Source organism: Zootoca vivipara, chromosome 3 (genome assembly GCF_965207765.1).
Source record: "Zootoca vivipara chromosome 3, rZooViv2.hap1.1, whole genome shotgun sequence".
In the NCBI taxonomy this organism is placed as follows: Eukaryota; Metazoa; Chordata; class Lepidosauria; order Squamata; family Lacertidae; genus Zootoca; species Zootoca vivipara.
Window position 1 is genome coordinate 3863934 of NC_142586.1, and position 14697 is coordinate 3878630.

At 43.4% G+C, this 14697-nt stretch overlaps 1 protein-coding gene across 4 annotated transcripts in view; it reads right to left on the reverse strand.

Moving 5' to 3' along the window:
* The window catches only part of CLIC5 (CLIC family member 5), a 71601-nt gene extending 68812 nt beyond the window's left edge, over positions 1 to 2789 (reverse strand). For 2 of the 4 annotated variants that reach the window (XR_004692282.3, XM_035110305.3), the window contains exon 1: positions 1576 to 2789. Coding sequence is in view for 2 of the 4 variants with exons in the window: in XM_035110305.3 (XP_034966196.1) it covers positions 1576 to 2034 (459 nt within the window). In the remaining 2 variants the exon portion in view is untranslated. The remainder of the gene's footprint in view (positions 1 to 1575) is intronic. The other 2 variants (XR_015948816.1, XM_088665502.1) reach the window with 2 other exon arrangements.
* Positions 2790 to 14697: the final 11908 nt, after the last annotated feature.

Genomic DNA, 14697 nt, shown 5'->3' on the forward strand with positions numbered 1-14697 from the left:
AACAATTAAGTACACATTGTATTTAATCTGCATTTTAATTGAATTGTTTCTTTTATGCTTGCCTTGAAATTCTTGTTGTTAGCCGCCCTAAGACTGGTCTTGACTGGGAAGGGCGGGGTATAAATATTATTATTATTATTATTATTATTATTATTATTATTATTATTATTGTAAAATGAATTACAAATGAATATTATTATTGTAAAATTAATTATTATTATTATTGTAAAATTAATTATTATTGAATTATGGTGCTGAAGGAAACTCTTGAGAGTCCCATTGACTGCAAGAAGATCAAACCTATCCATTCTGAAGGAAATCAGCCTTGAGTGCTCACTGGAAAGCAGATCCTGAAGCTGAGGCTCCAATACTTTGGCCACCTCATGAGAAGAGAAGACTCCCTGGAAAAGACCCTGATGTTGGGAAAGATGGAGGGCACAAGGAGAAGGGGACGACAGAGGACGAGATGGTTGGACAGTGTTCTCGAAGCTACGAACATGAGTTTGACCAAACTGCGGGAGGCAGTGGAAGACAGGAGGAGTGCCTGGCATGCTCTGGTCCAGGGGGTCACGAAGAGTCGGACACGACTAAACAACAAAAATGTGTATTTCACTATCCTATTTTATTAGGGAACTACACCAGACTAGTACTAGAGAGTAGCACTGGGAGACTTCTGTTTGAACCCCCCCCCCATGGTAGTTGATTTATGGATCCTTCAGGGATCTATTCTGTCCCCAATGCTACTTAACAGCTATATGAAGCTACTGTGCCACTATTATTTGAGAATAGTTAAACTGTTGTTTCTATTGCACTTTAATTATGTTTCTGTGTTTTAAGAACTTGGTTTTATGGAATTTTATTGTTTCCTGTTCTGATCTGTGGATGTTTGGTAGCATATAAATACGCTAAATAAACAAAATAACTTTGAAAGTAAACATTGCTAATCATTACAGATAAAATATTTAAAAGTGTATCTCAGGTGAGGCCCACAGGACTTGCAGGGATTTTCTGTAATGATTGGTGTGAATTAGCATTTGCATTATTATCTCTTAGGTGCTCTGCCAATATTGTCATATCTGTTCAGTAGTGTTGAGAGCACTCTTAACAGCTACAAAATAAAAATGCATTTTCTGTCCTAGAGTGGCACTGTGAGCTGCCAACATGCCAGTTAGCTAATGAGCACAGTGCATCTCCCAGGAAGCATTCACAAGGCAGGACCCCCGAGACTCTCCAGGCCAGGGTGCATGGCTTTCAGATGTTGGACAGAGCTCACTGGTGTTGTTGTCCCCCCCCCTTGCTCAGGTGCATTAAACCTAAACCAATATTCTGTATCACATGACCCTGATATTTTGAGGGCAAGCATGAAAATTAGGGGTTGATCCAATCTCCAAATCAGTTAGCAATGGGCAATGTTGCAGTAGCTAGCTTTTGAGTTACAAAAAGATTTCATCAGACAAAACAGCAAAGAAACAAGCAAATCTAATAAAAACATTCTCCCCCCTGTCCCCCCCATTAGGGAAATCTATCCTTAGCCTCATTCACATAATTGTGTATATACTTGGAAAAAGCACCTACCTTAATGATGAGGAAAAGCTGAAGGTCTTCTTTCTGAAAGTTGTTGTTTTCTTCTGAATTATTATTGCTTGGCAATCTGATGGTATTTTGAGCATTTCTGTCCGTGCTCTGGATCTTCTTTAGAATGTGATCAGTTGAAGCCGCTTTATTTGCAGAGGGGCTCCCTTTGTCACTTGGTGTTGGGCTAACATCCTCCTGATGTTGCTGACCTTCCAGAGCAAAAATCTCTCTCTGAAAAGAATTTCGCTCTTCTTTCCCATTGTAGCTATAATGAGATGACAGAGAATCCACATAGCTATCTTCCAGGTTCTCTCCACTTCTCATATCCATGCAGTCTACCACAGCCTTAAAAGAAAGGCCTGCTAGGTCTTCACTGATTTGATCATAAACTTGTTCCCCTTCCTCTGAATTTGGAATTCCACAGAGCCTAGCATTCTCTATATTTCCCACATTTTCCATGCTGGGCAGTTAGTTAAATCAGCTGCTTTGGTGATCTCTGAGACTTGGAACTAACTTGGCAACCTGACAGATAAACAGTGAGAGTAAGCAATGTTTGTGGTATACTTTCTGAATGCATTGTTACACTGACAGATTTCCAGCAATCATTTACAGACAGCTTTAAATCAACACTCTCCTGAATTGCTCCCCTTTAACCCTTGCACTGTTCAAAGTACCTACACACGCTTTTCAAAATAATTTAATGTTCTATTTTTACACCAGGGTTTTTGTAAAAGTGGGAGGACTCATAATAAAATGTAATTATTTTCACCTGGCTTTGTTGGGATTGATCTCTTATCTATCAAAACACACACACACTTTTACCATTTGCAGACTGAAAGCAACAGCAGCAAATGTTCTCTTGTCATCTCTTGTAGGGTCCCAGTATCACGCCAGTCTCAGCTAATAAATAATAATAATAATAATAATAATTATACCCAGCCACTCTGGGCAGCTTCCAGTACATATAACAACATAATAAAACATCAAACATTAAAAACTACCCACTAGGGCTGCCTTCAGATGTCTTCTAAAAGTTCCATAGTTCTTTATCTCCTTGACATCTGATGGGAGGGCATTCCACAAGTGTGCAAGAAAAAATGCATTAACTGAATTCATAAGACAAACACCAGGACTCTTACAAACATTCCTAAACAATTGGGATTGGGGTACATTCATATGATAGGGGTGGGGGAAAATGGAATCACAATTGAGATGTTCTGATAACACACAGCTTTCTCTGTAACACCTGAGTCGGGAGAGACTGCGGCTTTTTGCTTGCCTCGATAGTGGTGGACTCGGTGATGGTGAATAAGCTAAACCTGAATCTTGAAAAGACAGAGCCTTGGTGGGTTACAACTCCCTTTTCCAAGATCTTGGGACTGTTCTCTGTGATACTGCACTCCTCCTTGCAGACTGTGGGTAGAGTTTGAGAAAACTATGCTGGTGAAGCCAGGTGGAAACCACAGCTGAGTGCCTTTCGCCAGCTTTAGCTGGCTCCCCATATGGCTGTCCCTGAACAGGCAGTGTCTGGCTACTATTAGTGATTTAATGGCTGAATCAGCACAATTCCCTCTACAAGGCTGCCTTAAGGTCTGGCTCAGAAGCTGCAGTTGGTGTAGAACACTTTTGGGGACATCTTACAAACAATGCAGGTGTTGAAAGCTCTGAACTGACTGCCAGCTGACTTCAGTAGCACTACTGAAGCACATTTATAGTTCACATTTTGACATAAAAAGCTCTAGGCAGCTCAGGACTGATACCTGAAAGATAGCCTGCTTCCTCATGCACCTGCCAGGACTTTGAGGTCATCAGGGAACGATGCCTGTCTCACGTTGCCACAGTTCTCTGAAATACAGTATGTGGCAACTCATAAGAGGGCACCTCCAACTCTTGAATGTTCTCCCTTCTCGGATATGAGCAGTACCAACACTATTTACATTAAATACTGTTTTGTTTTATTAGTGATGTTCCTCACTCTGGTACAGTGTGAATAACAATGAAGAGCAAGTTATATATTGTAAGGGGGGATTATAGAGAACCCTCCCTCTCATCAGGAGCAGTCCGTCGCCAAGCAGTCATGAAAGCGCGGGGTCTGAAGGGGCTAGTCAGGAGACGGAGAAGGAGTGCCAGGTCTCTGGCAGCATGGGAGAGCCCCTGCTCCACAGGCGGGGAGAGAGAGAGGCGGGAAGGGTGGACAGGGAGAAAGCAGATCGTAGACCCTTCCCCCCGGCACTGGAATTAAGGAGGAGGAGAAAGGGGAGGAGATTCACTGTCCCGAGGCTTTTATGTTGGTCAAAGTCACGAAAAGGGGCAGTGCCGGATTCTGAAACGGAATGAGAAGACATGAAACTGACAGCTCACTACACTGTAAATAACGTGCACCAATAAAGACTTTTGAAAGACAAGTATGTGGAAGGTCGTTACTCAGGAGTAGTATTAACAACCTTGACATATATAATTTAAATAAATACAATGCACCAGCCCACGCCAAATGACAAACCCTGTTCAATAAGTTGCAGTCTGCTCTATTCCTCCACTGCAAAATATATTTTGAAACTATTCCCTTCCCTACTTGCTCACAAAAAGCTTCCTTTGAGAAGATTCTGTTATTTTAGTTTTGTCCTAGCGGAGGAATTCCAGTATGCAAAGGATGTGAGAATGTGTGTAGATGTACATGATGTACATGACATCCTAGCTGGATTAGTTGCTTATATATATAGAGAGAGAGAGAGTATCAGCAAGATGGGTAATTTGTCAATATTCAAACTATCAATCATCTCGACTGGCAGTAATCTTTGAGAATTCCTGGAGAACAGGCGAAGTCCCAGCAGACTGGAGGAGGGCAAATGTTGTCCCTATTTTCAAAAGGGGGGAAAGAGAGGACCCAAACAATTACCGCCCAGTCAGCCTGACATCAATACCAGGAAAGATTCTAGAGCAGATTATTAAGCAAACGGTCTGTGAGCACCTAGAAAGGAACACTGTGATCACTAAAAGTCAGCATGGGTTTCTGTAAAATGGGTCATGTCAGACTAATCTGATCTCATTTTTTGACAGAATTACAAGCCTGGTAGATGAAGGGAATGCTGTGGATGTAGCCTATCTTGACAACTAGGCCAAAGCAAACAAGATGATGTACAAAGCAATGTAAAGCACTACACTTGCGCAAAAAAAAAATGAAAGGCACAAATACAGGATGGGTGACCCCTGGCTTGAGAGCAGTACATGTGAAAAGGATCTAGGAGTCTTGGTAAACCACAAACTTGACATGAGTCAACAGTGTGATATAGCAGCTAAAAAAGCCAATGCAATTCTGGGCTGCATCAATAGGAGTATAGCAGCCATCCCAAACTGCGGCCCTCCAGATGTTTTGGCCTACAACTCCCATGATCCCTAGCTAACAGGACCAGTGGTCGGGGAAGATGGGAGTTGTAGTCCAAAACATCTGGAGGGTCGAAGTTTGGGGGTGCCTGGAGTATAGCATCTAGATCAAGGGAAGTGATAGTACCACAGTATTCTGCTCTGGTCAGACCTCACCTGGAGTGCTGTGTCCAGTTCTGGGCACCACAGTTCAAGAAGGATACTGACAAGCTGGAACGTGTCCAGAGGAGGGCAACCAAAATGGTCAAAGGCCTGGAAACAATGCCTTATGAGGAACGGCTTAGGGAGCTGGGCATGTTTAGCCTGGAGAAGAGAAGGTTAAGGGGTGATATGATAGCCATGTTCAAATATATTAAATAATGTCATATAGAGGAGGGAGAAAGGTTGTTTTCTGCTGCTCCAGAGAAGCAGACATGGAGCAATGGATTCAAGCTACAAGAAAGAAGATTCCACCTAAACATTAGGAAGAACTTCCTGACAGTAAGAGCTGTTCGACAGTGGAATTTGCTGACAAGGAGTGTGGTGGAGTCTCCTTCTTTGGAGGTCTTTAAGCAGAGGCTTGACAGGCATATGCCAATAATGCTTTGATGGTGTTTCCTGCTCGGCAGGGGGTTGGACTGGATGGCCCTTGTGGTCTCTTCCAACTCTGTGATTCTATGATTCTATTCTAAGAGGAAACTATCAGAAGACGCTTTCTTGGAAATAAGTTTCAGAATGTGATCATTCAAGCTTCACAGGAAGGAAATTACGGTATTTAATAACATTTAAAAGATCAATATAGATCCAGCCCAACTCTCTCTCCTGCTTTCCTTTTTCCCTTCCAAAGTGCTGACTCCGCCCCCCTCTGGCGAGCTGCACTGGCAGCCAGTCAGAGGGAGGCTACAGCTCGGCCCTCTGGTGGAATTCCTCAGCACTGCACCACCAAAGGGGTCGAGCTGAGCTTTTCCATCACAGAGGTTGATCATTTATTTTGATATCCGGTATATTGATCTTGTCCAAAACCCTTTCATGCTAAAGAGGACTAGAAGCTGGAGGTTAACTCTCCTCATTTTTATATTGTATGTTTTGTCAAAAGAATTGAGAGGCATGGTGGAAATGCATAATACTTCTGTTGAACCACAATTGCAGAATGCACTGCCTAGGGAGGCACACTTGGCCACATGTCTAATGAGTTTTAGGACGCTATTAAAGACCTTCTCATTCAACCAATTTCTTTCTGTTCCACCACACCTTTCAGAAAATTATTGGTGAAGCTGTTCAAACTGCTATTTTCTAGCCTGCATCACGTTAAACCATAGTTAAACTAAGGCAAACTCTTCCCCTGTTACGCTGCTTTGAACTAAACCATGGGCTTAATGTTATGTCCAAACATTGACTTGAGGTTTGTTTCTCTCCAAACACTGAGCTTACAACCAAGGTTTGCTCTTGGCTTATCATTTGCGGTTTGTTTGGTGGAAACAAACCACAAGCTTGGTTTCAGGCATAACATTAACCATGGCTCAGCTCCACACAGCCCTGGAGGAGCAGAGTGCTTACAGCAGTGTGAACCAGCACACTGCACATGCGCCTGTATATCAGTAAAAAACTACAGTTTAAGGTAACAAGCAAATAAGGCTCCTGTAATCAGCTCCTTAACATTTTGCTGGTCCATTTCAATTGGCTGCTAAATGGTTTTATGTATCTTTCATGTGCCGCAAATCAGTTTTAAGGAACATATGAGAGTGCTCTGTAAATGATAGCTAAAGCCTTTATATATCAACCTTTTGTGCTCTTCCACACCTGCCCAATGTTCCTGACCCTTCTTTTGGATTCTTTTAGCTTCTTTTAAATTCTTATAGACTTTTATATTCACCTTTAAGCTTTCTAAAGCACTTTTTAGATTTTAAATGCTGGTCTATGACCGTAATAAAGATTTGGATTGGACTGTATGTATCATTTTAATATATGGCATTTTAATTATACAATTCAAAAAAATTAAAAAGATGTTGTATACTCATTTTATAAAAAATAAAATCTGATGGGCTAGGTGCATTTAGCCCTATTTTTGTTTCTGAAAACTGAAGATACTGCCTACACATTTTCATATAGCAACGTATCCTGAAGATCAGTGTCACTACCCAAATGCAACTGATTATTTCCTACAGTTTCTCAATCATGGAAAGAAGCAGAGTCCACAAGGTCTCTATTATTTCTTGTCCATTTCAACAAAAAAAGCTGGCGTAATGAATCAAAACATGGCTAGGACATTAATTCAAGTAGCAACCAGCATTTTCTCTGTATAATAATGGCACCAATCCAAGTGATACCTTTAGAAGACAATTAAGAGAGGCCCAAATATTGGCTCATTATAGGATGACCAGAATTCCAGAAAATCATTTTTATTTCATCCATGAGAACAGCTATTTCCCCCTCCTTCAACACAGGGCCAGATTTTGGGGGGGGGGGGGGCTTACTGTGATTTCACCATGAAGGAAATATCTCAGTTAAGCATTATTACGCACTTCACTGGACTATTGTTCCACCTAGCCAATCACAGCACCCGGAGCCGGTTCCCTCATTTGAATGCCTCCCACTATATAAGAGCCCAGCTGGAGTGAGGTAACTGTCACTTGCAGTAGGGCAGGAAGGCAGAGAAACAGCAAAGTCATGTCTGCTGTCCAAAGCCGTAGGAAGGCTTACTACCAGAGAAGGAGCCAGAATAGATCCCGGAAGATCCTGAGCAGACGAAGAAGGCTACATTCCAGGCGAAAGAAGAAAGCAAGGACAAGACGCATAGGGAAGTATGCAAGGAGTCACTATCAAAAGAGGCGCCAGCCCACGTCCCGGTATTTTGACAGGCGGATGAGGGCCAACGTCCTTTCAGCCCACAAGGCCAAGGCCAAGCATTCCATGTGCTCCCAGAGGAGTAAAACCTACAGCAGGAAACCCTCACAGGCGGGCAGGCTAAGGAAGAAGAAGCATCACACTCGGACTCGCTCAGGCCTTCTGCACGCCAAACTAAAGAAGAGGGCTGCTATCAAGGCTAAACTGAAGAAGGCTCTCAAGGTACATGCTAGGCGTGCAGGTACTTCTGCTCTGAAGAAAGCCCAAAGAAAGCCACGTCGAACTGAGAATGATATTTTCTACAGTTTGGCCAACCCTTCCATGCCAAAATCAGCATCGCCATCAGAGGACAGGCAGACAAAGAAGCAGTCTGTCCGCTTCACCACCCCTGGCAACAAGGAGATGGAGATGGAGCAACAGGAAGATCTCTCCAATAACCAATCAAGCCAGCAAACAGTGACACCCAAGAAACGTGGCCGGCATGCAGGCGCTTCTGTTTGCAAAAGCCGCTAAGCTAGAGGAACACCCACCACTCTTCTCTGAACAACAACTTGCAGGCCTCGGGGGGAATGGGAGAAGGGAAAGGGAAATAACCCCCCAGCCTGCTTTGAAGATCCCAGTATAAAGATCCTTTATCCTTTATCCTTGAGGAGACCATCTGCACCCACAGCAATTGGGCGAGAGACTGATACCGACCTCCAAAGTTAGCAGTGAGGAGAACTGAAAAAAGATATTTGATCTTTTGCATGTTTTATGGGCAAGACAACCAACCAGAAGAAGCAATCCCGTGAGAGAACATTTCTTTCTTTATCAACAAGAGATGAACAATCACTTTAACCGAAAACTAGAGGAAAAAATTGTCATCATTTGGTAAAGAAAGGATTGTTGTATCCAAGGTGTGCTTTCCCCCAAGGAACATCTTAAAATACTAATAAAGCTGGATCTTTTGAAAAATGTGTTGTGGGATTCTCTCGGCTACTTAGGGACAGTTTAAGCAGGGAGTGTTACATATGAGAAGTCATAACAAATGAAGTTTCCTTGCATGTGGCAGATAAGTTATTTAGAAAATATTTATTTTCCTCCTTAAGCTAAAGCAATTTAAAAATCATTATCATCAGCTATTTCCTTTCTGGTAAGCCAATGATTCATAAGCACTGTGCTAATAAGGGTGACTTGTCTTCTGAAGTGACAGTCTTACATCCAGTGTAGTAAGTTAAAGCATGTAAATTTAAGCCCGTCTTAAATTTCACCTAGGCCAGGAATTAACTAGATAAAATTAGGCAAGCTCCTCTTATTTCAGAGTCCAGCCCCAGCTCCCTGCTACAAGGGTAGAATCATAGAATTTATAAAGTTGGAAGGGACCACGAGGGTCCAACCCACTGAAATGCAGAAATATTTTGCCCAACATGGGGCTCAAATCCATGGCCCTGAGATTGAGTCTCATGTGCTGAGCTACCCCAGCTGTCTACTAATGTATGGGAAACACTTTGAATACTCAAAAAGGACTATATAAATGTCAAGAATCTAACATTCTACGCAATTTAGATTTAACGGGGAAACCTCAAGATGATGACAAACTTGTCCATGAATTCATCCCATATGCCACAAATTTACCACCAGCCACCATGGGATAAATTCATTTTCTCAAAGGAAATAGGATTAAAACACTTGCTAAGGAGTAAGTCCCACCAAGTGGAACTTCTTACTAATATACATTTGTTGTTGTTTAGTCGTTTAGTCGTGTCCGACTCTTCGTGACCCCATGGACCAGAGCACACCAGGCACTCCTGTCTTGCACTGCCTCCCGCAGTTTGGTCAAACTCATGTTCGTAGCTTTGAGAACACTGTCCAACCATCTCGTCCTCTGTCATCCCCTACTCCTTGTGCCCTCCATCTTTCCCAACATCAGGGTCTTTTCCAGGGAGTCTTCTCTTCTCACCAATATACATGGGACCACACCAAACAAACTCCAAAAAGTTGATGAAAACCAATTATGAGCATTTGAAGAAAAAAAATCAACACAGATCCTGCTCTGGAAGTCTAAACAAAGGGCGAGAATGTTAACTTTTACTTGTAGTAATTTATGGTATTGGTACCTTGCTTTGGGAGTCTTCGGACAGGCTTAAATACAAAGAAGCCTTGTCATCTGCCTGGATCCAGAATGTGTAATTATTTGTCTGTGGTGCCACAAAAAAACCACATAGTCGTGCCCGGGGTAACAAAACAAAAACATTAACGAAGCAAACTTTCAGACAAATAACAGGCTTCCACTGCTGAGGGAAAGATGAGTTACATGAATGGCTTTAGTTCTTACACAATCCAACCATACTTGACTTTTAAAAAGACTTATCTTTATAGAACACCACTGAGATGTATATGTTATCTCATCCCAGAATAAAATGTTAGCTTACTAAAGAATCTCCAAGAAATTACCTATAAAAATGATCCTTTTTTGCATAACTAGTCTTATGAAAATTAGTAAACTCATTAGTAGTTCATTCCAAAAAATAAAATAAAAAGTAGGAAAAGTAGTTCCCTGTTGGTTGCCTTGCCTTGCCTCCCCACCCCACCCCACCCCCCCGGCAAATTTATTTACACATATGAAACTGACCAGGGAAGCTTGTGGCTCCTGCCAGTCTCACCTTTAGGTTCAGAAACAGCAAGTGTAAAAACTGAGAGGGAATGTCGTCTTCAGATAGATTTCATGAAAGTCAATCTGTTAAAGTTATTAAATTTTCATATAATGAGATTGTTTCAGGTGCTCATTAAATCAGCACCAGAGAGCTACACCACAATTTCCAGAACCAAGGCTCCTTTCTATGGGTGAATGTTTGGATAGGATATTAAAGACCTTTGGGGAGATTTTGCCATTTCTTCCATAAAGTGCATTTCTCTCCTTCCACAACATTTGTCAGCTATATTTTTCTCTGTTCTAAATATGCAAATACAATGAACATCTATGGAATCACATATTCCGGGCAAATGGTCTGTGAGCTCCGGAAGATTGTGCAGCTGAGCCTATTCTGTCTGGGTCATGTGCTATGTGAATATATGCTAAGGAAAGATGCTCACATTTTATGGTTTTATATCTTGATTTTATTCTATGAACCGCCCTGAGACCCCTAGGTATAGGGTGATATAATAGTAATAATAATAATTGCCATTGTGATTCCCTACCTCTCGAGTACTGTAGGAATGAAACCACCTGGGAGGGAGAAGAATTACACCAATACCATATAATTGGGATACTTTGTTGCATGTATTTCCCCCAGTCAATAAAGACAGACACCGGGTTCTCTGAGGAAGATCAGATTTATTTACCTGCTCAGGGGCTATAGCAGGATCTCTCCCAAAGGCTGAGCCCCTCCTCGTTCTCTGAGGTTGCCTTTTATAGTATGCAACAACAACTTCTTGCAGGCTTACTCAAGGCAAAAAAGCGGAACTTTACTCATGCAGAGAGGAGAAACAGAACTTTTTTTAGCTCCCCCCCCCCACTCCAGTCCTGTCTGCCCCAAACTGCGAGCATGTGCAGATTTCTTCCCCGAACTGCAAACGTGCAAGTTTAAAAACAGACACCAGTTAGCTCATCCCTTGTGACTGACTTTCTGACCTTCTAGCATAGACAGCTTACTCAGCACTCCTGCTCATTCTGGATTTGGGCCTTCTATCAACTTCTCCCCCCCTCCCCCCAGTATTCAGTACCTCCTACATAGTTTCAGTATTCAAATGTTACCAGAGTGTACTGGGTCCATGGGGAAGTAGCAATGTCCCACTTGAGTAAGAATAGGCTTTAAGCTTTCATTCAGCCAGCCGGTATGAGGTGCTTCAATCCAGACTCACTTGAAATTTGCATGATAAATATGTTTGCCTCAGACTTAGGCTGTGCACACACTCCTTCCCTCTATGTATCCAGCGCACTCCCACCTCTGGTTTGGGAACCGGTGTACATGCAGCATTAGCCACAAACCCATACCTATCCAGGGGCTATCATGGAGGGAGGGGGGAATTATCAAGGAACAATTACTGCCCTACTAGGGCAGTTAATAAAAAACCTTATTTTGAAAATGCCTGCTCCAATGGTCTTACCTTACAGGCCCATCTTAACCACATCGAGCGCCGTGGTGCAAAGGTCCTGCGCGGAGGCCTCTTGTCCTCCTCATGCCCCCGACCCGCCAGGTTGTGACCGGGACTCGAACCTGCAGCGGGCGGGAGGGCAGCCGGGCTGTCTGGCGGGTGCAGCGCGGCTGTCTGGCGAGTGCGGCAGTGCGGCGCCCCCTGGCGGCCCTGTGCCCTGGCGCATTGCGCCACCCAGCCTTGCCTTAGGGCCGGCCCTGTTACCTTACTACACTAGGGATTATATAGCTATATATGAAATTTTTTTCCCCTCCCAGAAAATACTCTTCATTTGAGAAATAATAATTTTGCAAAAAATTAAATGCCGATTCAGATAAATACAAATCCGTTATATACATGTAAGAAAAAAATAAAAAATGATAATAACAACATAAACATAGAAGAAGAAGAAGAAGAAGAAGAAGAAGAAGAAGAAGAAGAAGAAGACCCTGCACCCCTTTCCCCCCTCCACCCTGTGATGACTTCCAGCCTTTTCTCTATTTCTGTTTTTGAATCAAAGTTCATCTGTATACCTTTTTTTACATGTTTTCTTCCATTTTTGTTTTGGGTTACTTAGGCCCTTCACCTGTCTGCAAAGAGGTTAGCATTTCCCACAAATTCTACCATGTTATCATTGAATTTTCTCCAATCTTTGTCTATTTTCTGTTCTGATATTCCCTTACTTTCTCCTATTTTCCTCGCCACATTTTGATACCTTATCAATTAATTTGCCAATCCTCTATTTTTGGAATTAAATCACTTTTCCCATTTTTAGCGATAAGGAGTCTGGCGGATGTGGTTGCATACATTACTAGACATCTGCCTTTTTCCTTGATATCTTCAGTTAACATTCCCAATAAGAAAATTTCAGGGTTTTTCTTAAAAGAGTATTACAATATTTTCTTCATTTCTACATAAATCTTTGCCCAAAATTTCTTGATTTTTTTGCAATGCCACCAAGTATGTATTTACGAGCCCACCTCCTCGTGGCACCTCCAACGAGGCCACGGCCATAGAAAATCTCGTCGTCTTGCAAGGCAACCTCTGATCGCAAAATCCATTCGTCTAGCAAAAAATTCATCTTACAAGGCATTCGTTAAGAGAGGCACCACTGTAGTTGCGTTTGATGTATGTACAGTTGATCATTTTGTGGATAAAGGCTTTTAAGAATAAAAGCAGAAAATACTCTGCAAGGACACTCTTTTCGTGGAGTCTTTTATGCCGACAAGCGTATGAGGACCAGGCTGAGGAGACAGAGGAAGTCAGGACCTTTGCTTTAAAAAAAAAAAAAAACAGACAAAATCTGTGTCTGATCCATCCCAAACCTCAAAAAGAAGCCCTCTATTTCCTGAGAAATTGGGGAACAAGAACTTTATCATCTGCAGTGAATGAGTTAATGCATCACAACACAAATGGAGAAATGGCAGATGCTGGCTAAGTAGGAAGACTGTTTATTTTGCATGCAAACAAATGATCTAGAATCCTACAAATCTATGGCTTTGATAATTTGATTGTGTTAATAGAATTAATATGAAGCTAATGCTGAAATATCAAGCCAGTTGTGAGGGAAGCTACCATAAAAGTGCACCTGGTTTAGGGCCATTGAGTCTTCTGTGCACACCAATGACTCTAGCTGTACAGATGATCTTTCGTGGAATAACATGCATAATTTTGCAGGGACTGCCTGATGAGTGGGAAGAGAAGCATGAATGAGAAGGATATCGCTTAAGAGCAAAATTCCAGTCCAAACTACTTAAAGGATCTGTCACGGTGGCCGGAGAAGGCTACTTCAGAGTAACGACTCTACACAGCTCTGCATTTTGTCTTTTATTGGTGCTGAGTATTTACAGTGCTAATGGCAGTGCTATTTACAAAGACATATCTGTTCAGCTTGAATCAGAACCTCCAAGTGGCTTTTGGCACGTCTTGCGCCAACATAACAACTTGGGGAGACCCATCCTCTTCCCCCCGACGCTTTCTGCGAAGTTCCGGAGTTGGGGGGACTGGCCTGCCCCCCTTCCTTCCCCCTTCCTGTCCCACCTGGGACGATGGCTCTTCTACCCTGCCAGAGCCTTGGACACCACTTCCTGTTTCCCCACTTGAGCTGGAGCTTTCCCTCTTTTCAGCCTCGCTCGGGGCTGGGCTGGAACTCAGGAGGGGAGGGGCTTTGCGATATCCCTTGCCCCTCACATCCACCCCCCTCCCAGGCCCCCCTTCTCCCCTCCCTAGAGGCTGCACGGGTGTCGGTGGTGACTGAAAGCCTAAAAACTCCGTGCTGTCCGAGCCGGTTGGTGTGAACACCTCCCCCCAGTCCCGTTGGCCCCCTCCTTCCTCCTGGGAAGAGGGAAAGCCCAAAAAGTCTGTGGCCTCAGAGCTGGTGGGGGTGAAAATCTGCTGCCAGTCCACCTCTTCTCCTGACTGAATGGACCTCGGAGATGCCCATATCTCCTCCTCCGTGTCCTCAAACTCTGCTTCCCATCTCCATGGTGAACTGCTTTCCCCCTCCTGTGCTTCCTCCTCCTCCCACTCCCGTTCCATGTGCCAGGGCTTGGGCCTGTGTGGGAAGAGGGCGTGGAATTCTTCCACTAAGAATTCCTCTTGTATCTGGGTGGCTGGGACACATTCATTTTGGGATGGCGGGGCGTCCTCCCATGCCATGAGGTACTCCAGGCCCCCCACCCCCCTTCGTGAATCAAGGATGGCCGTTGCTTCATTGAGTGGCTCCCTGCCTCCACTCCCCCCCCTCCCTCGGGGGTCTGTGCGCTGCCTCGGAACCTGCTACTTTCCCTGTACGGAGACAGCAGC